The sequence below is a fragment of the Pongo abelii genome, chromosome 15 (genome assembly GCF_028885655.2).
Source record: "Pongo abelii isolate AG06213 chromosome 15, NHGRI_mPonAbe1-v2.0_pri, whole genome shotgun sequence".
Lineage (NCBI taxonomy): Eukaryota > Metazoa > Chordata > Mammalia > Primates > Hominidae > Pongo > Pongo abelii.
This window is the reverse complement of record NC_072000.2, coordinates 65,638,118-65,665,237: the sequence shown is the minus strand read 5'-3', so window position 1 is coordinate 65,665,237 and position 27,120 is coordinate 65,638,118. Positions and strand designations below refer to the sequence as shown.

General features: G+C 44.7%; 1 protein-coding gene across 1 annotated transcript in view; it reads right to left on the bottom strand.

Annotated features, from left to right (window-relative positions):
• Positions 1-3,428: 3,428 nt before the first annotated feature.
• Positions 3,429-27,120, bottom strand: part of PRKCH (protein kinase C eta) — a 228,126-nt gene continuing 204,434 nt past the window's right edge. The window contains exons 11-14 of the mRNA XM_024231718.3: positions 24,595-24,733; positions 23,863-24,051; positions 6,524-6,667; positions 3,429-4,721 (exon numbers count right to left, since the gene is read on the bottom strand). Coding sequence (XP_024087486.2) covers positions 4,575-4,721; positions 6,524-6,667; positions 23,863-24,051; positions 24,595-24,733 — 619 coding nt within the window. The 3' untranslated portion in view covers positions 3,429-4,574. The remainder of the gene's footprint in view (positions 4,722-6,523; positions 6,668-23,862; positions 24,052-24,594; positions 24,734-27,120) is intronic.

Below are 27,120 nucleotides of genomic sequence, written 5' to 3'. Positions count from 1 at the left end.
GTGCAGAACCGACGTACTCAGTAGGGGAGTAAAGAGCCAGGAAGCAGGAGGAGGGAAAGAATAGTTGGCAGGGCAGTGGAGGTGAAGAGGTGGGGACGGGACAAAGCCCAGGGTAGCTCCCTTAGCTTTGGTTACAATTCAACACAGGAACAAAAGGAGACTACAAAGCTCCCTTTACAGCTGCACTCTGGCCAGCCTTGGCCAACTTGCAACTCAATTCAGAGGAACATCTCAGCAAGGGCTCATTTTCATCACAAACATCTACTACAGTTGTACTGGAGTCTTATCCTTGGATGACGTAAAATGAGAAGTTACAGGGCCCAGTGTGACCCTGAGCCAGGGGCAATCACTGTGGGCTATCTAGTCATTTTAAGTCAACATTACTAGATTAAGCAACCAGGATGACCAAACCTGGGAATAATGAAAAGCTTTATCATGTTGGCATGTGAAATGGTCAAATCCGTGGCTGGAATATTTTCAAGGCAATGTGTACCCAATTAAGATCCGGGGTGTGTCGGCTCACGCCTGTAATCCCAGCACTTTGGGAGGCCGAGGCAGGCAGATCATCTGAGGTCAGGATTCGATTAAGATCAATAAATGACAAATGGGATGCTTTTATTTTTGCTTTGCATTTTTTTTTTTGTTTTTTTTTTGAGACAGGGTTTCCCTCTGTCGCAGGCTGGAGTGCAGCGGCATGATCTCAGCTCATTGCAGCCTCCACCTCCAGGGTGGAAACTATTCTCCTGCCTCAGCCTCCTGAGTAGCTGGGATTACAGGCGCCCACCACCACGCCTGGCTAACTTTTGTAATTTTTTAGTAGAGACGGGGTTTCACCATGTTGGCCAGGCTGGTCTTGAGCTCCTGATCTCAAGTTATCCACCTACCTCGGCCTCCCAAAGTACTGAGATTACAGGCGTGAGCCACCGTGCCTGGCCTAATTTTGCTCTTTTCTTTGCTAACAAGTTACACCAGCTCAGCTCCATAGCTGTAAACACGCAGCTGCCAAGGTAGGTTCCAGGCTGCGCACCTTCTTCCTGACGCTGCTGCATGAGCCGGCGGGGTGGGTGATGAAGAGTTACTAAAACATGAAGTGGCTCCTCTACGAGGGGAGAAAGGACTGGAAACTCCACCAAGGCTCAGAAGTTACCCTAGGGGTTCAGATGGGGCTCACGGGTTTCAGAGAGAACCAGACTACTTCCTCTTCCCCTACCTCAGGGAGGTTGAAGTCCTGGTTGCATCACCCTGGCCTGCCCCAGTTCCAAGAACTGGGGTTAGCAGCTCCAGCCCCTTGATATGCAAATCACACAGTCCCACTGCTGATAAATTGTTCTACCCAGGGGAGGGCTAATACTGTCCTGCCCAGCTGGCAGTTTATCTTGGTGCCTCCTGCCAACCCCACAAAGGTGGAAAAATAGAATTGGCTTTCATAGAAGAACCTCACTGAACTGGGCTAAAAGTAGGGACCCTGGAGTTAAACTGCTTGATCCAAATCCTGACCCCACTGCTTTAGTTGTGTGAATTTAGACATGTGACTTAATCTCTTGTACTTCACTTTCCCCCATCTGTACAATGAAACTGAGAGTACCCACCTCATGGGGGGTATTGAATAAGTAAATACATTTAAAGTATTTAGAACAGGGCTTCACATGTAATAAACATGCAACATGTGAGCCATTAAGTGAAAGCATCTTTTGCAGTCAAAGGCTGACCCACATCCCAAATCAAAGGCTTGAAGTTATTGTCCTTTCAAACACTCAAGGCCGTATGTCTAATTCAGTTAGGTCAGTGTGGAATAGCTTGGGAGAGCAGGAGCAAATGGGTGTGGGGTGAGGACTGGCTGGGAAGGACAGTGGGATGATAAGGCCTGAGGATGTCTTAAGATGGACCTGAGGGAGTGAAAGGTCCCAATGTGACCTCATCTTGACCTCCATGCTGCCCACTGTGCTGAGGGAACCCAGCAGCCCCAGTGGACTCTGGCCCAGCTGCCTGAATGGCTCGCTACCTGCTCTGTGCCAGCCTTCTTCAGGAAGTGTGGGCAAGACAGCCTTGTGATCCCTTGGAAGGGGATGCCAGGTCTAGCAGAACTGAAGAAAGATGTGAAGTAGAATTGTAACCAGGAATTGAAGACTCATTTGAGCTTTAGGTAAATATCCCGTGTATCTTCTCTCTTCTCAGATATAAACATTAGCTGTTGAATAACCTGATAGGCACGGAATAAATAGCCTCAAAAGAATGGACTCAACCCAAACTGGGGAACCCAGGTAGTGGGCTTGAGAAGCAATTGTGAAGAAGGAAGTTGCTGAGTGATCACAGACTTACCAAACACAGTGTTTTGGCTCTGCGTGACTATGATAATGAGTTTTGTGAATGAAAGAGGAGGCATGCTTTATTTTTCATGGTTCTTTACCAGAGTGGAGTTAACCATACCAAAAAGCTAATCAATCCCACAGAGCAATAGAAGACCCAAAGTAGAGGAGCTATGAAGGCCAAAAAAGTTCCAAAGTCAGAATGATCCTTCCCTTTCCCAGACTACAGCATCAAAGATTTAGACCCTAGACCTGGATCTACTCTTTACCAAGCCCGAACCCTTTGGGAAACCAATGAACTCAACTTCTCTGAGCCTCTCTTCCCATTTGTAGTATGTACTGCAGTACTCACACTATCATCAGTGGGAATAGTGGGCATGTCATGAAGATCTAGTGGCATGATGTGGGTGAGAGTGATGACTATGAGTGCTAAGTGCTACACAAATGGAAAGGGAAGTTCCTAGCTACTGTATTCATTCACAAGTAAGTGTTCACATTGGAATGCAAAAAAAAGAACCTATGACAGAGAAGAGACTAGCCATAGTCTCTTCTCTATGACATAGAGGAGTAGTATGACATAGAGAAGTAGTATGTCAGTACTAGCCAGCTACTCCTCAGCTGCTCTGTAATTCCCCTGTCCTGTCTGTAGTTAGAGGGAAGCCATGTTTTAGCCAGTCATTGTGAGAAGAGGTGAGGTGTGTCCCTCCTAGGAGAGGTAGGCAGGCAGCCGGCACCCCCTCCATGTCTCTTCCTTGCTCTGGAGACTTTGGAAAGCTACATTTTCCAGATGGTGTAGTTATAAGATGGAGAAAGATTGTTGAACTTACATGCTACTTTATGTGAATGAGAAATAAACATTTATGGTGTCTAGCCCCTGAGATCTTGAGGGTTGGGTCTGTTACAGCTATGCTTAGCAGTCATCACCCTCATTCAGGACAGAAGTTTTGGTCAGTAAGAGACAGGCCACATCTACTTCAGAGAATTACAGAAGCTTACATCCATCAACCTCTCCTCTCAGGAATTTTCTGTGAGTTGAGTTCTACCCATTCGGCTCGAGGTTTTATTTTGATTGGAAATCTACCGTCTTAGTGGGAAGGAGACAAATCATTCTAGTCAAAAAACTTCCTTTTGCTACAAAATGCATTTATTTCCAGTCAGACAAAATTCTTGAACTGTATATTCGGGTACATATTATAAGGTCATCTTTGATATATGCCCTGTTTACAAGATCCATTTCTAATTATTAAAGTGAATATCAAACACACATCTTTGCATCTTAAAACATAAATAAACTGCTAATGTTTATAAGCCACAAATCTGGTCACTGACATGAGTGGCCTGCAATTCTTCAGTGACGAGCACACGGCGATATAGACGAGATTCCCCAGGTAGGCAGGCAGCAGGCACCTGTAATTCGCCCACTGACTGTGCTGTTGTGGCAGTGACCCTTCTTGTGAAAAAAAGAGTTATGTGCAGACAAAAGTGTGACATATGCAACGTGGAGAGGCATTTCACAGAATGCAAACACCATTCAGGTAAATTAGTAGACTCCAGAATGAATGAAAGCTTCATGAATGCAAACCTGTTGTTTACAATACTGGGTATTGTGGCACCTTTTCACTGGACACTTTAATAAATATCTATTAAAGAAAGTAAGGATAAGAGAAGAAGCTGAAGCAGTTGTCTTGGTGCACAACGTATTTTCAAGATTGGGCTTTAGGTTGTGAGTTTCAGAGATACCATTGTTTGTTTCTTCAGAGTAAATCATTCTATTTGGAAAGCCCTTCATTTCCTTAAAAAGACCTTTAAATTCTTCATTAGCATTAAAAGACTTCTTGTAGACTGCCAGGAATTGGGGTTCATTGGCTTAAAGAAGAGCACAGCACAGTTGACACAAAGTCTTGGTTTGTCTCTTGAATTAAGAAGCCTGATTGGCTCAGAATTTCTCAGATCTACTTTATTCTTCACACTTTCTCTCCTTTTGGCTCCTGTTAACATCCCAAGCCCACAGCGACAGACGCTCATAGGTGGAGCAGCATACTTCATAAAATCTCATTTCATTATCAACTATTTCTAGTGCCGTGGCTCTCTCTGGACTCGAAATAGTTGATATCTTAAAGTTCCATCCTTCACAGAGTTCTTCACTTAGCTCCTTGAAGTTAAGGTTCTTGTTCTAAGGCTGATGCTGGGAAGGTCCCACAGAGGAAATTCCTGGAAAATCTCTATTCCCTTCGGGTCCTCATGCCCTCTCTCTCACTCCCCATAAGGCTATGGTTGCAATTCTGGAGACACATAGGAAAAGTTTCTAAACTCATCCTGGTTAATCATTGGAAGATGTCCCTCATCAATTGGAGTTAAAACTGGCTCTTCCTTTATGAAGTCAGGGTCAAAATTACTGACATCTTCTCGGGATTTCTGCCAAAAAAAGGGAAACAAGGGTGAGATTTTATGCGCTTGAGGCTTACTTATCTTGCATGGGACATAGCCCATTCCAGTGAGTTCAGAGGAGTGCTCTGTAGCTTGTTCAGTAGCATTATTTACAGTTATTGTTATGATGAAACTGTGCTTTACAGCAAGTCTACTGCATGGTGCATTATTATGGCATTTGGCAACCACCAATTCACTAATCCCATGAAAATCTTGCTGAGTAGGCCTGTCTTAATGGGAGGCTAAGAATTAATTTGGTCATCCAAAAGCAGCTGGCTCACTCACCCTTTATTCTCATTTCACCAAGGTGGCATTTCACAGCAGGCCTCGCTGAGGGGTGTGCAGCTATATTTGTCAACAGAGGTTGGGTAGGTTCACACTTGTCCTACCTATTGTTTGCACAGAGTTCTAAACATTTGAAGAGATCTTCCCGAAAGATTTCTTGCAAGTGCTGAGTTTAGGGAACAACTGTCGGTCATTTTACTCTCTAGGTAGATGCGTTACGCCCTGCTGGACCAGCTGTGCAGTTAGGACTACAGGCTCCAGCCTCTGAAGGCCATGCTCTCCCTAATCCCAGGGGGCTGGCAGGGGGCTGACCATTGAAGGAACGGCTTTACCTCTGGGTGCCTGGTGTCCAACAGCCTAGTAGGCTGTTAGTGATTAAGTGCACTGTGTGTATTTAAAAGTTGAGTATTTTATACCTGTATAAACAAACGCTGCAAAGATCATTTCTAAGTGAGTATCACACATTCCACTGCTCTTACCTGAATCAATGATATTTCTCTATCACTTTTTTTTTTTTTTTTTTTTTGAGACAAAGTCTAACTCAGTTGCCCAGGCTGGAGTGCATGACGCAATCTTGGCTCACTGCAATCTCCACCTCCTAGGTTCAAGCAATCCTTCTACTTCAGCCTCCTGAGTAGCAGGGATTAGAGGTGTGCATCACCACACCAGGCTTTTTTTTTTTTTTTTTTTTGTATTTTTAGTAGAGACGGGGTTTTGCCATGTTGGCCATGCTAGTCTCAAACTCCTGACCTCAAGTGATCCACCTGCCTCGGCCTCCCAAAGTGCTGGGATTATAGGCGTGAGCCACCATGCCAGGCCTCCCCATCACTCTTGATCTATCGCTAGCCTTGCTTCTCTGCCTTCCCACTGTGGAGCTCTTGACCCACAGATAAGCACGAGCTCAGCTCTCAGACCACAGGCGGGACCACACTCAGGAAGGCCACCCGCCTCAGCTGCAGAGCTTGGAGAGGAGCCCCTGGAGATCCCAGTATTTCTTTGGTCAAAGGGAGCCTGGCCTGGGCTCTGCGCTGCAGCAGCTATTACAGACCCAGGCTCTCCAAACCAAGAGGCCAGGCTCAGTGAAGTGAGCAATATCTCATACCCTCTCTGCTTTCTCAGGGGCCTAGAAAAGGCACAAAAAGTGCCCCAAGGAGCATGAGGAAATTGGCTAGAACAATGACTTTCTCAGTTAGCCAAACTCTTTTGGGGAAACGTGGAAAGTTTCAGGCCTCTTATACCCTATAAGATTTTAATTTAGGTTGAGGGAAGTTGGAGGTTGGGTAAACGAGGGGTGAAACTTGGTCAGAATTAACCTGGGCACATGAAGACATGTTGTCCCATGGACAAGGAGTCCAGCTTCCCCCCAGGGGAGGCTGCCCTGTGCAGTGTCCAGCTGAATTTCTGGTCTGTCACCCACAGGGGCCATCCAGCTGTTCTATGGACTTTGGTGGAATGCTGTGACATCTGAAGAAAGGAAAGTCTCTGTGACAGCCTGGGACACTTACGATTCTGGGTCTGAAAGGTGGTTCTAGTTGGCGATGGTTCAGCTGGGCCCAGTCGATTTCCTTAAAAAAAGGATGTCTCAAGATGGCGTGCTCGCCTCCCTGAGTCAGGCTGCCCAAACGCATGGTGGGGTTCTTGGTCATGAACTGAGTGAGAGAGAGAGAAAGTGTCAATCATTCATTCACATACAACCAGCATGTCACAAGACAGCAGGCATCAGCCATGGCAGAGGAGCTGTGCGAGACTTTCTGGCAGGTCTTGCTTAACTAGCTGGGTTTTCCATCACAGGCAGCACAGTCAGTATGAATCATGCCCCAAAGGCGCGATTGCCTGTGTGGATTTATGGCTTTTCCCACTTCCATTTCAGACATGGCCACTAAAAGAAAGCAGGAGGGTCCAGTTTTCTTTTCTGTAAACACCGTGTATTTTTCTTTCCTCTTTAAAGAAAAGAAGCTCTTTATAACAGTGTGCCTTTCCCCAACACTGCAGTTGTGGGCAGCAGACATCTTATGAATGGGGCTACTTTCAGAAACAGCTGTGCCATTTTTCTGAGTGACCTGACCAGCTGGCCAGGATTCCCACTCTCTGACGAGACCACAGAGAGGAGAGAGAGTCATTATTTTTGAAGATCTGTGTGAAGACGCAGCAAAGGTGACATACTGAAAAGGTCTGTGTCCTGGCTCTAGAAAAAACAAAGTTGGCCACTTTTCTTTATGCAGCAAAGATATCATAGCTCTAGATGAAAGGCTTTTCTTCAAGATGTTCCCCCCACCACCGCTGTTTTGAAGTAGGTTCAATGACCGAGATTCCATTGCTCCATAGACCAAAAACTAAAACGAGCATTGCCACACAGCTAAGCGATGTGTGCATAGAGATTCTCTGTATTTCCATCAGTTGGGAAACTTCCTTAGTGCTGGCCTCCTATCAAAATATGCTGGGCTAAATCTGCTTTCACAGAATAGCCAGGAAAGGTGTTTTGATCACTTCCTGAGCAAGGATTAGTACAGGATAATTTACTTTTCATGGCCGGAGTGTGGTTCTCAATTTCAAAGACATTGAAGCTAATTTAATTTCCCATATTGAAAGAAAATTGCCTTGGATAAAAAGTTTTGTTTTTGTTTTTATTTAAATTTTTTTGTTTTTTGGTTAAAATTTTATTTACATTTTTATGTTTATCTTTAAATAGACTTATGACAGTCCCCAAGCACCTCTTTCCAAATCTGATTTGTGAACAACACAAAAGTAATGCTGTGTTTATAGAAATTGTTTTGGAGCTGAATTTACAGAGAAAATCTTGTTGAAGGGGCAGACACGGAAAGACAATGTTTGGAGGTGCCCCTCCGCCATGCCAGGTGTGCAGAGGTGTCAAACTGCCAGTGTTGATTCAGATGAAAATGATAATGTTGAGGAAGGAGGCTGCAAAAGTTCCTAAGCAACCTGATGGGATATACCTTGTAAAATGCTTTCAAAAAAGCTTCAAAGGGCAGCTAATAAATGAATATACTGACAGGGTTTAATCGCTTCTCCTCTCTCCTAGTAACAGGAATTAAAGGCCACAGGTGGTTCTGGGTTGGCGGCAGGACCCAAAAGTAAATGCAGCATTCAGAGCTGCACAGGCCCAATCAGAGCAGCTGCCACTCCAGGCACTTACAGTGGTCACCGGGGATTCAGGAGATGCATATCTTAGAAGTAACTGAGTTCTGTAAGAGCTAGGAGTTAGTTCACACTGCTTGGGCTCTCACTGAGTAAGCCTGTGCAATGCAGGCAGGAAAGGGGAAAATGCTTACAAAAAGAAATGAGTAGATTCTTGTCTTAGGAAAGTCAACGGGATACAATTCCTGATGGAAGAGCAGTTGCTATTCTAAGAGCTAATTAACAAGAAACAATGCTGCAGAAAACTTGGGAGACAGGACGGCAGAACACACCCAGATGGCCTGTGGGAAATTCCCAGGCCTGCCAATGATGTGAGAGAGGACATCTTGTGAATGGGTGGGTACAGCTTGTTCTTCTGGGCAAGACAAACAGTGTGGGACTCTATATGCCAGGGTGGCTGAAGCCCCAGTGTCCAAGAGGCTTGCCCATTCCTCTCTGCCCCTGGCACTGAACCCAAGCTTCCATGGGGCACTGTGGAAGAGGCCTTGCCCGACGACAAGTAGACCAAACACGACCGTCCGTCCTCTAAAAACTGCACCCGTGGAATTGGGGACAGGCAGAATAACCCTTTCACTAGCTTAATACTTAGCCTCTTGGGGTTCTGATAAATCCTTTTGAATAACCAAGCAGTTTTGTTTTTAATACCTTGGCCTGAGCCCTTTAGATGCAGCCATCCTCAACTTACAAAAAAAAAAAAAAAAAAACCAAAAGAAAAAACAAAACACACACACACACACACAAACAAACTTTGATTCAATTGACAAAGGTTTTCAGGGTGTCTACTACATGTAAGGCAGCACACTAGGGGTTTCTTGGGGACATGCAGATGACAAAGACAGTGTCTCTTCACCCAGGAGCTAATCAAGAGAAGGGGGAAGAATCAAGTAAACTTCATAATACACAGCCGGATGACATGAAAAGAGACTTAGATCAAGTGCTGTGAGAGCTCGGAAGAGGGACGGGGCAAATAACACTGGGGCTGGTGGTGGGAAGGCAAGGGACAGCCTCATGGAAGAGGTGGCATTTGACCAGAGATGAGGACGAACAGAATTAACATAATAGGCATGAGGGAAGAAAATGTGCCTGAGGACACAGCCAGCACAAATGCAGAGGCATACAAGTGCCTGGTACAGCTGACATGCAGGGATGGCTGAGGAACTGCGGGGGCAGCCGGTGGGATCCATCAGAGGTGAGTGATGAAAGCTGCATGGCAATTTAGGGGATGACACTAGCCACAGTGTGATGAATAAATCTTAAATGCAGAGGTAGCGCCTCGTGGTGAGCAGTTAGAGGTTGTGACAGTAGCTGAGAACACATGACAAGTTCAGCAACTAAGAGAGTTTCTAGTTACTCGGAAGGAAGAGTTGGAAGCACATTCTACAGGGCCGTGGAAGAATGAACACAATCCACTAACTGCCTGGAATGGGAGTGAAGAGTCCAAGATCACAGGGTCCTCCCTGGCTGCCTGATGGGGCAGTGGTGTTGAGTAACAGAAACGGAACAAAACAGGGGCAAGAGATTATTCTTTGTAGCATGAGTATTAGTAGCAGTGTTAGTAGCAGTAGTATTTTTGTTAGTGGAATAGAGACAAAAACAGCTCACACGTACTGAGATCCTACAGTCTGCCAAATCTGGGAGGTTGATGGGCTCCGCTTTGCATTGGAGGTGTGTGGGCACCCACATGCAGATGAATTCTAGGGTAAATCTGGGGTGCAGGCCAGGGCTGGCCATCTAACGCTCAGAGACATTGAAATTTGAGTAACCACTGAAGCTGGGAGGGCAGGTTAGATTGTGGAAAGGGACAGAGACAGACTAGAACTGAGACCAGCCCTAGGTCTCAGACACATTTTATTCGGTCTACATAGTGTGTTTTGAAATAATTTTAATTACTTCTCAAACATTTAAACACTAGGAAATGTCATATCACATGAAAAGTCAGGTTTTCCAACTTATCGTGGAAAATGAGATACTCGGGAACACTGGGCCTGCACTCCTTTCATAGAAACGGCCTGGAGTTGGGCAGGGGCTGCTGCTTTTCATGGGGCACCAGATGCCCAGTCAGCCGCATGCCCCACCACTCCCTATCGCCTCCCACCTGGCTGGCGTCACTCACGGACTTTCATGGCTCCCGACCCCTGGCGTAGGGTGAGAAGCAGCCAGAGTGGCAGCTGGAGGATGCTATGAAGAGGCCAGAGGAGGATGAATACCATGAAACAGAAACCAGGACCGGGAGGAGGAGGGTCCGGGGTGATGCTAAGCGGGTAGAAGCTTTGTGTGTTGTGGTGGTGGTGGGGTGGCCCTTCTACCACTACCCCCCTCCAATGATGTGGAGATGAAGAGTTAAGGGAACACTTAACATTAGTCCCAGGCCTGAAATCTTTCACAGTTCACATTGGTGCAGATGTGTGGAGTTGGAGGTGGATAGCTTGCCATCCTAGGCTGGGCACAGGTCTTTCCCTAAACACTCTGTTCCTACTGCTGTGAATGGTGACAGCATAATCCTTTTGCAGAAAACTTTCATTATTTGCTTATGTCCCTAATGGGACCCAAATGCCAGTAAGTTAACAATTGTGCTGCTCGGGGCTATCACTTTCATCCACATCTAAGGTCACACTGAAAAGTTGCCTCACCTCAGCTGACCTTCTCCCTGACTGTGATCCAAGACAGAAAGTCGGCCAAAGAGGAAAATAATGTGACTTCATGAAATATTCTGCACACATTTACTAAAGGAAGCAGAATGTTTTCCAGGGCCAAGAAAAGCACTTTATAAGCTGTAGAGAGTGAGTGAGGGGACCAGGGTGGAAAATCTGGATTCTACCCCAAGTGTAAGTCTCAAACTGACTGGAGAGCACGGGAAAGAGAAGGGTCAAGAACTCGGGGACTCATTTTATGTTCCCCTTCCTGCAGTGGCCCTCATTACAGTGGAACTGAACTAGAGGATACTCAAGGAATCAGAGGCACACCTGGCCCTGAGAATGAGACACTTAACAGTTTTTTTCCCAGACTACAGAGGAGGTATGGTTGCAGGGGAAAGCAAGCAGGCGTGCTCCCTCCTGAGGCTAGTTCTAAGGGGACATGTAAAGGGCCAAGTTTGTATAAGAATGTCCTGGGAGGCCTCCTGCAAGCCAGGGAAGGCTGAAAGAACTAACAGCTTCTCTGACATGGAGGGCTGGTCAGGCTCTGCAGTGTCACTGCTTGTGTTTGTATAATTCTTTCACCACTGAGTTACTGTGTGACCGTGGACAAGTTTCTTAACTTCTCTGGGCCTTAGATTTTTCAACTCTAAAATGAAGATTTTCCTATATTTCAAAAAGTTATGATGAGTCAATGGGAGAATTAACGTAAAGCACCTGGCACAAAGAAAGCTCTCAAGAAATGACAGTATTAGTGAATATCTTGTTGCCGTCCTAGGCTCCAATAGACTGTCCCTAAACACTCTGTTCCCACTGCTATGAATAGGGGCAGCATGATTCTTTTGCAGAATACTTCCATTATTTGCTTATGTCCCTAAGGGGACCCAAATGCCAAACTTGTAAGTCCATCTTGTTCTATTTAAAGGCATGGGCACAGATAGAAAGCTCCTGAGAGACTACACTCTGAGGTCAGCCTTGACCCTGAGGCTCATCTGGCTTTCCCTGTTCCTCTACAGCCAGGAAAGAGAGAACAAGATCTCTTTCTGCCTTCACTGTCCTAGGCTCCAGTAGTGGAGTGGGAGGAATGGTCTTTGGAAAGTAATGTTTCTTTTTCTTGCCTTTTTTAAATTTCTGAGATAGGATCTTCCTATGTTGTTCAGGCTGGTCTCAAACTCTTAAGCTCAAGTGATCCTCCTGCCTCAGCCTCCTGAGTAGCTGGGATTATAGGCACATGCCACCAAATCCTATTTGGAAAACTTTTTTTTTCTTTTCCTGACAGAAAACCTTTTCTAAGACAATCTTAAAACGAGAATACAAACAATAGTTTTTTGTTTGTTTTGATTTTTTTGAGATGGAGTCTTGCTCTTGTTGTCTAGGCTGGAGTGCAATGGTGCACAATTTTGGCTCACTGCAACCTCCCTCTCCCAGGTTCAAGCAATTCTCCTTCCTCAGCCTCCCAAGTAGCTGGGATTACAGGCATGCGCCACCACACCCGACTAATTTTTGTATTTTTAGTAGAGAGGGGGTTTCACCATGTTGGCCAGCCTGGTCTCGAACTCCTGACCTCAAGTGATCCGCCTGCCTCGGCCTCCCAAAGTGCTGGGATTACAGGTGTGAGCCACCACGCTCGGCCTACAAACAATAGGTTTTAATGTGCAACTATATCTCCATTAACAACAGAACAGAGACACTAAATGCAGCAAGATGGGTGCAGTGGAGCAGCTTCTTTGCAAATCTGGTGTCAGGTATGGTGCTTATCACATCTTGTGGGCAGCAACAGGAGGCAGCTTCAGTTTTGAGTTGTTGGATGTTCCAGATTATAGAGTTTAAACTAACGATGTGTCATTATGAGTCTTGAAATAACTGGGCCCAAATGTACTTTGAAACTCACTAAAATATAAGTAATGGCTAAAAGTATTTTTTTCCTATTTCAAAATCTGTCTGATTTCATAGGAAGAGGACAAGTTATATAAATAAAGCAATTAGTCTAATAAGATTTTCTTCCAGGAGCCAGAGAACACTGTATTTTCTACCTAATGGTTGGATGTGGCTGTTGGGCAAACAAAATGACCTTCTCCATTCATTCAATTTCAGACCTTAAACAAAGGGCAGAGAGAGAGAGTTAGCAGCTAATGCTGGCAAGTTAGAAGGGAAGGAAACCATGCCACGGAACCTTCCTGCCAATATTCCAGAGCGATGATCCTAAATGGGGAAAAGGCATTTTACGGCTCTAAAGAGGGTCCTGGGGAGAAAGGGCAAAGAAAGAGCACAGGACACAGAATAGAGTATGGTTCACAGCCATGACGCCCAACCTCGCCATGGCCATAGACCCTAATGGCCACCTGGGGCTGACGAGAAGCACACCACGCATGCGTGTTGCAGGCGTGTGTCTGTCTGAAAGATGCTGCTGGCACACGCAGATTCTGACCCAGTTATGAAGACCAACCTTCTCCTTTTATACCCCTCCTGCCGGCTGTTGGGGAGATCTGGAGACACCCTGTGCTAGCGGCACCCTCCACCTCAGGGCAGTGGTCATGCAGGGATGTGGCTGCACAGTATGGGAGAGACACCAGGCTTGGACCTGGCATTGATAAGTCAGTTTTCCATAGGAGAAGGCAGTGACAGACATTTAAATGCAAGATGGGGCTGATGACAGTCCACTGGGGGTGGGATGGGGCTTGGTAGGGTGGAAAGGACAGACAACAGACTTCCTGAATCTCTCTGGGAAACAAACTGTAATCTTCCCAAGTCTAGGTTTTTATACAGAATGGTGCTGCTATGGAATACTGGACGAGCCAAGAGAAGGAGAGGTGCTCTAGCCTGCTCAGATTGGATCTGGATGGAATTTGCTGGGGAGGGCTGGAACTAGTAACCTGCACACTCATGGCAATGGACCACCCTGCCAGGTATCCAGACTGGTTTGAGAAGGGGGAAGCTGCAGGAGTGGAGAGAGTAGAGAATGATACAGTTTGATACAAGTTACAGCTTAAGAAGTGGTAGCCATTACTACTATATACGTATGCTGCATACTCTTTTGTTGCACAGGCATTAAGTGTTCCAAATTCATTGGATATAATCCTTACAGCAACTGTGGTTATTATTCCCATTTTAAAGATTAGGAAACTGAGAAACAGACCCATCTGTAACCTGTCACACAGTTTGGGAGTGCGACAGTCAGGATTTGAACTCAGGCCTTTGCTCTCAGTCCCTACGCTAGACTTCCTCTTGAGGCTACCAATCTTCTTATTTGGATTCTGGGTTAAGATACTTGGACCGAGAGGTGAGGAGAATCATTACACAGTTTACTTTCTCCTAATAAATGACACTCAGGACTTCACCTGATGAGAATTCACAGCACTCTGTGTGTTTCCTTATGTTGTACTTCTTTGCTGGCTCATGTGACATTCTTTTTCCTCTGATTCTATGGAAGGAGAAGGGCTGAGAAGTACATACAGTGCAGGTGCTAAGTGAAGGGAGACAAAAGTAATAGGGCTGGAAAAAATCCGAGGCATCCTTCAGCCTGACCACCTGGTTTTATTTCAAACTACTGAGGGTCTTTATGCTGGAAAAGATAGAAGGACACTTAAAATTTTCAAATACTCAAAGAGCTGTCGGCCAGAAGAGGGATTAGATGAGAAATAATTTCAGGGAGAAATAAGTTCAGGGAGTCGAAGTTAAAGGAAGCATATCTAAACATATCATAAGAAAAACTAAAACACATAATGTGGTTGTAATACTCAATACCATTAAGTGATGAGAGGGCTCCCTGGCAGGAACAGGATTGCGTCATTGAAAACATGTGAAGCAGAGCCGGACTGGCCTGTCCGGTGTCAGGTGGGTGGGTGGCCACACCAGTGGCCTCCACAGTCTGCGTCCATATCAAGGGACTCTTTTCTTTCTTCTATTTTTGCATTTATCACTAAAAACTCTGGGAGGAAAAAAAAAAGCTGGCATTTTGAAGATTGTCCTTCCCTCAGCTACAGATGCTTTGTTTTCCTTGAGTCTGGAATGGGCTTTTCTTTATTAAAAATAAAGTGAAATAAACTTGCTCAAGCTGATCTCCCTAAGCCAGTGATGGAGGAAGTGGGCATGTGGGTATATTTGAGAATGCCGGTGGGTCAGTGCCTTACCTGGCAGGTTGTAACTGACCGGCATCAGAATATTCTGTGCGGTATCTCCAGAGACACACTATACAGTGTACTTTATTTTCTCTTGATGAAACTCAGTACAGTAAATGCCCTATACTGTTCCTGCAGCGGGCAGGGGCAGTGCTGAAATCCGTGGTGGGTTTGCTGGCTGTGTTTTCCATGCTGTCTGTGAGTGGAATCCAGCAGCCCTTCATGAGCACATACTCAATTCCTTTCCAAGGCTCCCACCACCCCGCCTTTCCTGGGTTTTATAATCATTATTGCTTCCTCGTATCTTCTTTCTGGTCATGGGACAGTGTTGATTAACTGTAGGTAAAGGTTAGAGGCGAGTCTTGGAGATGGAAACCCAAGGTCATGCGGTTGTGCCAATGCCCGTTGTTAGACAACATGCTTCTATTCCTGACAAACCAGTCTCAAGCAGCTCTGACTGATGGGGCGGATTTCAATGCTCTCCAATGACTTCCAAGTGTTAAGAAAAAGCTGCTGCTACCCTACATGCCCAAGCTATACAAACTACTTTTTTCCAGGTATGATTCCCCAAATGTAGCTACTGAAGAGAATTGAGTGCTAAACAAAGATTCTCTAGTGGGGACTATACAATGTCCTTTATCCTCCTCTGATGAAATTGAGGCCAGTACCCTTCTTTATCCTGGATGCACATTATCTTTGGCATCCAAACCAAATCTAATGACCAACTGCCCCAAATTATTGACCTTTGATAGTTGGCAAGGACAAACAAACAAAAAACAACAAAGTCAAATACTTTTGTTTACAAGAGTTTTTCTAACTTGAAACAAAAAGCTTTTCTGACCCACAGACACTGGTTAGCAAATCTCCACACAGGAAAAGTTTCCATGGTCATTTTACAAAAGCTTTGACATCTTTATCTTCCTGGCAGAGATGGAGATAAATGAGACATGCAGCATGAGTACTCTATTAAAAATAAATTTTAAAAAATCCTTCACACTGCTATCAAAATGTAAGGACTTCCAACCTTAGGAGACTTACAATTTAATGAGGGAAAAAGAAGTAGAGATCAAGAACTTTAATAAAATTATATGACTTAAAAAGACCCAAATAACAAAATCTCTGGGAAAAGCAGTGTTTTTCTGTTTTCTGCAGACACTGGCCTTGATCTGTGAGCAAATGGTTCCTTTTCTAAGGGGTGTTAACCTCACTAGGGGTTTTGGTAAGAGGCCTATGGGGCAGCTTCCTTTCCTCAGACAGGCATTCCAGTCCTGGCAACGGACTACCAGGTTGCATGTTAACCACTCCTCTTACTCAAGGATCTTTTGATAACTTTCTTTGGATTTCCCCTAACAGTGTTTGAAAAACCAGCCCTAATGATCTAGGGTTGGATCCTCTGCGTTACTCAGGTCCCATTTTTCCCTCCTCTTTCCCAGCCTTCTCCTGGCTGACCACCTTTGCTGGCTTCCTTGAGCATTCCAGCCTCTCCCAGGAGGGGAGTAGGGAAATGAACAGGAAGACAGTCAATGCTCCTGGAATTCACTGCTTGGTGACAGATGTGGGACACACTCAGGGCTAAAAGAGGATCCCCGAATTAACTGTGGTTCTCCCTGCTTTGTGCATACAGGCAAACAGGATTCCTGCAGACAATGCTCGGAGGATGAAATCTGAGAGGCTGGATGACAGAGAAACCCACATGCATACACACACACTTTATAAAGCTTAGGAACAAAAGCACTTCATAATCTGCTTCTGATGCTAAGTTTACAGTGCTTCCAGAGTCGATAAAGGTGACTCAGGAGAATGCACCCAGCTCCTTTCAGCACTTATTTAGCCCAGCCACCTGTGTGAGCTCAAAGACAAGGGTGCCGACTTCATCTGAGTAGACCCTGAGCCACGTGATTTCTTGCTGGAGCGGATTCAACAAAGGAGCACTAACCTCTGAGACAAGGCTTCGGCTTCCTGAGCTCTGCTGACTCGCCTGGGACTTCCCTAAGCCCTTCTGGACCTAGATGAGGGCAAAACTCAGCAGAACCTCAGAAGCCCTAAAAAAATGATAGACTTTCTTTTGTCTCATCATTATCAGCATTTTGGGATGATTTAGTTAGCCTAAGAAACCTGATGGCATGGTGACACCAAAAAACAGGTAGTATATATCCCCAAACCAAGTGAAAAAAAATTAAGAAATAACAGCTGGAATGCCTTTTATTTTTTCTTTACACAAATGTGTGTGTCATCGTCATATGCCTTTTTTGTGTTAATTTCTGAGGATCCTGCCAGTGTGAATACTCCATTTTCTGTGAGTCTCAGGTGTGGCTGCTTTTGAGGCACACACACGTTAAGTATTGAACAGAAACATTTGAAGCAAAGATGAGAAAGACAGAATGGGAAGCAAGAAAAATAGTCTTCCCAGTGTGCTTATTTGGGTGCATATAAAATTACTTTTAGTTGTGCGATTACTGGTTAATGATTTGGGGAATTCTTTTCAAGTAGAAATCCTGGGCTAAAAACTATGTGTGCTCAAACTACCCCTGCACCCACTGATTCTGCACTCCATGGGAAAAGTTCTCACAAGCAAGTCCTTTATCCACTACCCACGTCTATAGGAAATGTTTGAACAGCTATACACAAAGAACTCACAAGTCCACAACCTCGGGGGTGTTGTGGGTGGAGAGGGCAGTGGTAAAGGTGATGACAGGGAGGGCCTGTGGGGACAGTAATATTAGATTAGGGGTCAGAAGATGCTGGAGCCTGCCTTGCCAATCACACACTTTTAGAGGAATGCTGGACAGTACACACCCTCCCCAACCCTGAATGTAGGCACTCACTGACAGCACGCCAGATGAAGCCCTGAGGTCTTTAACATCTGTAACTCTATGGTATGTAACATAAACAGGTGTCTGACCAGTTTCCCCAGATATAGAATAATAATAATACCTTTCATTTAAAAAGGTAAGAGGGAATTCAACAAGCTTTCCTTCTTAAATAAATCTCCATCTCAGGAGCCACGGAAAGATGCCCCTCCCACACTAAGACGGTAAGAGAGGCACTGTGAAGGGCTGGCTTGGAGATCTCAGCTCTTCCTCCTCTCGGTGGGAAAGGGCAGATCCAGCAGGCCGGGAAAGGATCTCCCAGGGCCCCAGGGAGGCAGCATGGGGCAAAGTCCAACAATGAGGCTTCTCTCCTTCTCTGGTCTCTTTTCTGTTAAAAATGCTTCTTTGGGGTACCCTTCGTTATTACCCTGGAGGTTGAAGGACACTTCTTGAGAAAGCACAGATACTCCTCAGGGACGCTGAAGAAATCAGTTGTGCTAAAACCACTGGTTAATTTTGTCTGTGGCAAAAAATCATCAGGGTGACATAGACTCCCAGGCCAGGAACCTGAGACTTTTACTTGGATTTAAGAGATGTGGCCAGGATCCACAGGGGAACTTGTATGTGGCTCACGTCATTTGCTCTTTCTGTATATTTGTATTGTAAACCATTTCCCTTCATTTGTGAAGATGGAGATCACTTTTTCTATACAGGCTAGAAATGTTTCTTCATACACACACGCTGAGCTTGTTTGTATAAGATATTCATTTATATGGTGGTTTTAACAACTTTTCCATCGTGGAAATTTTAGACGACAGTAACACAGACCCTCATGTACTCATCACTCAGCCTTGACGGTTACTGACACACGCCCAATATTGTTTCATCTGTTCCTCCCCACAACTCCTGGATTAATTTGAAAGAAATCCTAGAAGTCACTTAATCAGCAAATACTTCAGTCTGTTGGTCCACTCCTTATACAATAGCCAGGGTGATCTTTTACACATCAAGTAGTGATTGCATCACTCATGCTTGCTTGGAATTCTTCAAAGACTTACGTTGGCACTTCAGATAAAGTCCAGACTCCTTCATGTGGCCTAGGATGTCCTTTGGGCTCTCACTGTTCCCTCAGCCTCCTCCCCTGAAGCTCTCACTGCCCCACCCCTTCGCTCATCACACTCCAACCCACCTGCCATTGAGCTACTCAAATGGACTGCTTCTTTCTCAAGACCTCTGCACACTTTCAAGCCTAATTTCTCTTCAGCCTTTATTAAATGTCATCTCCTCCAGATGGCCTCCTTTGGTGGCCCAGGTCATGTTAGATCTGCCTGTTAAATAAATGCTTTCAAAGTACCTTGGATTTTAATTTTTTTCTCATTAAATTGTAAGTATATAGTTAATGTATAATTGCTCTTTAAAATTTCTTTCTCCCTCCCCATCCCAACTGGACTGTAAATTCTACAAGAGCAGGATCATGTTTGCCTCGCTCATCACTGGATTCCTGGCACCTCGCACAGAACCTGAGTATTGCAGAACCCATGCCTGCTATGCACATATGTGTTGATATAAGCCTATTATATAAATAAACAGATCAATATCTATTTGGCTATTTACACCCCACCTATGTGTCTTTGGTCAAGATTTAAAAGCTCCTGGAAAAACAAAAATACAATTTCCTTAGGAATAAAAGCCTACCACAGCCTTGTGTAAAATTAAGCCCTTAATAACCTTGATGATGTTGCTGAACTGTTCAAGGAGAAGATGAGGATAATGACATCTCTAAGTGTGTTGTGAAATTACTACTCACAAGTTAGCAATACTAATCACTCTTGTATCATGCATTCCACTTGGAAAACGCTTTCATGTATACTGCCTTATTTGAAGTGGGCACTGTAGGTGTTATTATCACACCTTTACAGACTGAAAACCAGAGGCAGAAGTCAAATGAGGTCTAGGGTTGTGTTCTTTCCATTCTAATATGTAAAGTCCCTTCAACTCTCTGGGCCTCAGTTTCCTCATCCATGATGAGGAAATGTGGACAAAATATTTTTAAACTATTTCCAGCTCTACAATTCTGTGTTTATGCTTCTAATGATCACAAAGCTCTATAAAATTAAGGGCAAAGACAAATAATTACAGTTCAAAACTTAGCACTCATGATTTCCCTACTGTTTTTAGAACTATGCAAAACACCATCCAATGGATTCAACTATTCACATGAGGAACTCTTGAAGTCACCAAGCTCCCAGAAAGCCTGATCTTAGGTGGACACAAAATTCTGGAAAAAGCCATCAAGTCAATATTGGTAAAGAACACAGTATAGCTTGATCTAGCCCTGTGCAGCCAAATGAATGCCTGTTCAGAGTGCACGTACCACATCTTACTTATCTATTCATCTGTTGATGGACACATGGGTTGCTTCCACCTTCGGGCTATTGTACGTAATGCTGCTATGGACATGGGTGTACAAATATCTATTAGAGTTCCCACTTTCAATTCTTTTGGGCAAATATCCAGAAGTAGAAGTGCTAGATCATATGGTAATTCTGTTTAATTTTCTGAAGAATCTCCCACCATACCATTATCCACACCATTTTACATCCTCATCAGCAGTGCACAAAGGCCCCAATTGATTTAAGTAATGTGTCAAATGGCCTTTGATGAGTCACAATTTCTCAGTACCTCATGGTTTCCTCATCTATAAAACGACGGGGTTGGAATGGACAATCTCTAACTTTTCTTCTGGTAGTAAAATAACCATATTGGCCTAATTAAATCAAGTTGCAATTAGAGCCAGAAAGCAGCCTGAGTGGTTGGCATAGCATGCCTTGCTATCTCAAACCCTCTTCCTAATATGACAAATACTTTTTCAGAGATAAGGGCAGAGTGTAAAAAAATCATTTCATGCATGCAGCTCTCAGTGGTAATAGTGCAGGGCACTTCCTGGGCACATACCTTGTGCCAAGCACTGCTTCAGGCACCCACACATGTTATCTCACACCAACCACGCAGTAGCCCTGTGTGTTGTATACCCCACCTGCTGAGGCATGGAAGAATTAGGCCATTTGCCCAAGGAAATGGAGAGGAAACTAAGGCATGCAAGAATTATGCCATTTGCCCAAGGTCACACAGCCTATTAGTCAAAGAGCCAAGATCTGCCCCCAGGCAGCTCTGCTCTGGAGGCAGGTTCTTAACCAACCCAATTCTGATGCCTTTCCCTCCTCAGTGTGTCTCCTCAAGTCTTGAGTGCTCTGAACATTTCTTTTTTCTCTTTGATCACATTTCTATTTAAATGTCTCAGTCCCCTGCAAAGACTAGCTGAATGTTTTCATCTATACCATTTAAGCTTCTTGTTTTTAGGCATGGAGAGTAAAATGTACAAAAAAAACCCAAAATCCCAGAAATCCTCTTATTGATTTTTTTTTTTTTTTAGTAATTTTATCTGACAACGTTTAAGTGTTTTTAAGAAAATTACGTTGAAGGTACATGCCTTGAAGGAGGAAAAAACAGAATGCTTATTATGTGCCTGGGAAGTTTACCTATATTATTTCATATAATCTGGACAATCACTCTATGGTATGGATTTTACTACCTCTATTTTACAAGCAAGGACACTGAGATTCAGAGAGGCACAGAGGCTCACCAAGGTCACTCAGCCGGAAGGTAACAGGACTGGGAGGCAGGCTGGGCACTGTGAGCCCAGAGCCCCTGCTCCTTTCTACGTGGAAGATACCCAGAGACAGCGTCAAGTGTTATTTAGGAAAGTGAGTGCTAGACACATGATATGTAACAATCACAGCTGCTGCCTCCATCAGTGGAGCAGCTGGCATGAGAAAGGAGCTGAAATAAAGAGAAGTGAAGGGACTTGTAGCTTCCCAAAAGTGAACCTACAAGGAGAGGGAACAACTCAGTCTCCACTGGATGCGATTCTCCTTAGGCACCAGAGGCTGTTTCCTCTTGGAGGAAAGACCATGAGGCTATTACTGGATAATGTATTTGCTTGTTACCAAAAATATCCATATTTACATAAAAGATATAGCTTGAAGTAACCGAGCTCACCTGGTTAAAAAGAAACAGTCTTAAAAATTCCATATGAATCTTAACCTTGCTTAGTACTTGTCCTAGGTTCTACGCTAAGGGGATGATACCTAGTTTCAGATTTAGTTGGAAAGCATTCTCTCAAGAGGACTCTGAAACACGAGAATGAGGTTGAGGACTTCTAAAAATGTAAAGACAAAAAATTAGGAATGTCCAACTCAAATGGTGATGTGGCCTCTTAAGATTTCTACTAGACCTAGATTCAAAAGGCATAGGGTACCTACCAGAGAAACACTGATCTGGATTGCTAATCCAGTGTTTATGTTAGAGAATATAAAAATTTATTGAGGCATAGACTGACTTTTATTTCCTACCCTTCATGGTACCAAGCCTAGTGACCTTTATACACCAATGCTGACAACAGGCATTTTTTTATGGCTTGAACCAGTATTTTCATTTGAATTATGAACTCTGGGGTCCTTCATCTAAATATTAAAACTACGAAATCAGCTACAGTAATTGGACTAAATATGTGGAGCACGGAAAACCATTAGTATGATGAAGGTGGCTGTTGCAGGCCACAGAAGGCTGGCATGCTTTTTCACAAAAAGCCAGGTGCCGGTCCATGGAAGTAGGAAAGTGATCATGCAAAGTCCGCCTCCGTCTGCAGCATGATGAGGCTGTGTTATCGTGGTTTATGTTATCAAAATTGGCTGCAGCCAACCTAGGAGAGTACATTTCCCTTCAGGAAGTTAAGAAACTTCATGGCACAAATCCATGAAGACAAGCCCTTCTCTATGACTTTTTTTTCCATAAAATTATAAAAGCCATATTTATGGTTTCCTCTAAAATTTCTACTAATATAACAAATGAACTGTTCTTACCAAAACATGTTAGATAGGAGACATTTGGTAGAATCCCAAAGTACTGTGCTTTTATTTCTGTGAGATTAGTGCTTTCTCAATTTCAGGAGGGTACTGGCACCTCAGCTTGAGGATTGAGCTATGTGTTATGATTCACTTTGGTAATATTTGCCTCAGAAGGATTTCTGTGATTATTTCTCTTTTAGTGATGTAGAGAATTCTCAGGGACAATCAAGCCTTCAGCCCCAGTACACAGTGACCCACATAAAAAATGTCCTTGAAATGGCACTGATTATAGGGCTAGAAGTTTCTAAAGAGAAACAAGTCTTTCAACAAGATAGCAAATATTTCTCACATTTCGCTTTTGTCTCAAATTACTGAAAAGATATAACTTAAGGATAGTAATTCTTATGCCATAGATACTATCCAACAGAATACAGATTGTTCTGATTTATCCCTTCTTGAAAAACTGATCTTTTATTTGCCTTTATATCCCCTCTGCATATAGTAGGTGAAAATACATGATTTTGGAGCTCAACTAATGTGGTTACAGAACTGACCCAAATTACATGTACTTTATTTTCAACATAAAGGCGTCCAATACATGTTTTTCCTCAATTCAGAGGCATCCAGCACAGTGCCTTAAATGCACACACAGAAAAGACTTTCTCAACATGATCCATTACAACATTGCACCTGCAGCCTGGGCGTGGCACCTGGCTTGCATAAGAATAACATGGAGGCAAAACAGATCTGCAGAGGTTTGGAAAACCTTCCTTCTCCTCTCCCAGCCCTAAGAGAAAGACCCGACCCCTTCATCCTGCAACTTGAAGATGCCAACAGAAACACAATTGATATAATAACAGGCTGGGAATGGCATTCACTTGACCCAAAACTCTGGTGTGGCCTGACTGTATGAAGGGGAAACATCACCTCCCCTCAACTAAAGTTACGAAGTGCTAGAAATACTTGCTATTTGGCAAACAAAGTTATCAAGGGCTATTGAAATTGGCCCCAAAATAACTATTGCATAAGAGAGGGTCTATTGCATAAGAGAGGGTAACAGCCTGACAGAACTTTGGTTCTTTGATTCTTTAGATTAGAACAACACAAATTTTAGTTAGAGCTAGTGGTTTACTGGTGGGAGGTACTGAAAAGACACAAGCAGCACATAAAACAAGCTGGTTTGCAATAGATCAGAAGCTAGCTGGGTAAGCCCAACTTACAGATTTTAGGATCCCTGTGGCATCTTCATGGAGCCAGGTAGGGTAGACCACCTCGTCATTCAGTATGGCCTCAAAGAGGTCATCTTCGTTCTCTGCCTCAAAAGGTGCGTGACCGCACAGCATCTCATAGAGCAACACGCCCATTGCCCACCAGTCTACTGCAGGCCCGTACAGCATTTCCTGGAGGATCTGTGCAAAGGGGGCAGTGTGAGAAGGTGGTTCATACATCAGATTAACAAATGTGTTCTTCATAACTAGGGAAATTGATGCATTAGGAAATATCAAAGTTTTTTTTTAAAAGTCTCCTGTGCTAGCATGCGTATTTCATTCCATTTCTACAGAGTGGTCTGTTTTCCCTGTGGTCAACTCAGAGGTGCCTTCTCATCTAGGTGGGCAAATATTTATGGCCTGATTGGGCCACTGTGATGGGCTCGTGCAGAGACAAAGAGGAAAATAAATAGCCATGAATGGCGTACACTTTGTCTTCATTTAGGGCTAAAGCCCAAAGCAATTGCAAAGTTTACATTTTTTTTTTTTTAAACTCAAATTCTTATTAGAGGGACTTAGGCCATTTTCAGCCATCATTCACCCAATGAGCCATAAATGAGTCTGGAGGTGTCGGCTTTCAATGCTGCCTCCAAAGCTGCAGCGCATAAAAGCAGCCAGTGGCATTTCTGGTCAAAGTTACTGGAGAGCTCAGATTTCAGAGCTGCATCAAGCAGCTGCACTCACCTCTGGAGCGATATAGTCTGGCGTGCCACAGAATGTGGCCGTGGTGACGCCATTGCAAATCCCCTCCTTGCACATTCCGAAGTCTGCCAGTTTACAGTGACCTTCGTGGTCCAACAGGACGTTGTCCAGTTTCAGATCTCTGAAAGATACAAAGAGCAGCATGAGATAGAGCAGCCAGACCCCAAACCATCCACCTCTCAGAATGGGCACTCACATACACACACACACACACACACACACACACACACACACACACACACACACACACACACACACACACACACACACACACACACACACACACACACACACACACACACACACGTGCGGCCACATGCGGCCGCATGAGCTTCCTGTACACACGTCAAAAGGAACAAACTTCTCTGTGCTATCTGGATGACACATTTAGATCAAGTCTCAGAACTTGCCTCATGGCTCCAAGATGATGGGCCCATTAAGAATGGGCTGACCACAGGAAAATGTAGGCTGTCCTTTAAAAACAGAGGGCAGAATGTGGCTTTTCTAGGCTTTCCACTTACCTCGTACTCAGCCTATCCCCCATCCTCCACTCTAGCACCCATCTCTACCCATCAGAGTCAGAGTGAACACCCATAGGGGAGGTGGCCACTGTGTGCCAGGGGTGGTGACAGGCACTAGGAGTACAGCTGATCTTCATCTGCAAGGAACTCACAGTGTAATGGGAGAGCTAGGCTAGAAGCTCCATGACGGCAGGGATTGTGTTTACGCAGTTCGCCATTATGCCCGGCATAATGTACTTAAGAAATACTTGTCGGCTGGGTGCCTGTAATCCCAACACTTTGGGAGGCTGAGGCAGGCAGATTGCTTGAGTTCAGGAGTTTGAAACTAGCCTGGGCAACATGGGCAACATCCCATCTCTACGAAAAATACAAAAATTTAGTTGGGCATGGTGGCATGCACCTGTAGTCCCACCTACTTGGGAGGCTGAGGTGGGAGGATCACTTGAGCCCAGGAGGTTGAGGCTGCAGTGAGCTGAGAGTGCACCACTGAACTCCAGCCTGGGCGACAGGGTGAGACCCTGTCTCTAAAATGAAAAGAGAAGAAATACTTACTCTGTGTGTGTGTGTGTGTAAAACAAATAGATACATATTTTATATACAGACACAGACACACACACACACACACACACACACACACACAGACAGGATAGACAGGGAGGGGTGGGGGAGGGGGAACACACCAATTGCTGTATCATCCTAGTGGCACGATGAAGGTATGAACCAAGTGCTATGAGAGAAACATAAGAGAGAACAATTCCTTCCAGTGGGAGGAGAGAGAGACAGCCTCACAGCAGAAGGAGAAATTGAGCTGGGTCTGAAAGCATGAGTCAGAGTCTCCCAGGCAGAGAAGGGGGAGTGAGAAGGCCATCATGGACAGGCGGATGGGGCAGGGACACGGCAGCAAGCCCAGCGGTATGGCTGTGCAGGTGGACTCAGAGAACCCTGGGTATGGTGGAGGAGGCTGAGGGGCGGGCAGCACAGGACAGAGGAGTGCTGGGGCCATGAAAAATCTCAGGGCTACAGAGGAAAGTTAAGTCCTTCAAACCATGAAGGGTCCTGAATGCCACACTAAGGAATTTTGATTTTTAGATATTAGGCAAAAGGAACTCATTGATGCTCCCTAATTAAGGGAGTAACAGATTCCTGGCTGGACAAGAAAAGATCAGTTAGGGGAGGCTGAAACCGTCCAGGGAAGAGATGTTAAGACCTGAACCAGGACAGTGATGAATGGAATGGAAAATAAGGAGTTAGTCAGGGGAAAGGAAGCAGGGCTTCGGGGAAAGCAAAATCAGTAATAAGGCTTGATAATCACTTAGAGATAGATGGATAGAGAGAAGCAGCAGAGATGATGACTCCTGGGTTTCTGTCTTAAATCCAGTAGGTTTGTGGGGATGTTAACCAGGAAAAGGAAAACCAGAGTGAGAACAGGGTTTGTTTGTGGGTACCCAGGTACACAAGAAGCCTAGTAGATTATGGAGACTCTGGTTCAAAGCATTTTCCACCCCTCCCTCCAATCCCTAAGAGCAAATTTATGTGGAAGGAAGTGAATATTCAGCAGCAGGATTGTTTGGTAAAGAGTCCTCAAGGTTGGCAGGAACACGGCCGTGTACTGATAAACCTGCCTGTAAATAAAAGGCAGTGCTCTCTTAAAACAACCCGCTTCCCAGCACAAGCACCTGGTTCTCCTGTTGCCACCCATACCCCCGGGCACTGTTACAGAGGGAGGGTGGCATTGCTAGTCTCACAGGCACAGTCTAGACTGGACAGAGCAACAGCTTGGCCTTTTTGGTGAGACATTTACACTTTGGTTTTTAAAGGAACAATATGCTCAGAGGCAACCCACATAGGCTGATCAGTGACGAGGAGGCTGCAGGTCATGCGGGGGATGCTAGGTGGCCTGGAGCTTTGTGGTTAACTGCCATCGTCGGAGGCTGCCATGGCCTTGGGCTGCCTGGAACTCCCCTTGCTGTGGCATCTTCTCAGTGGC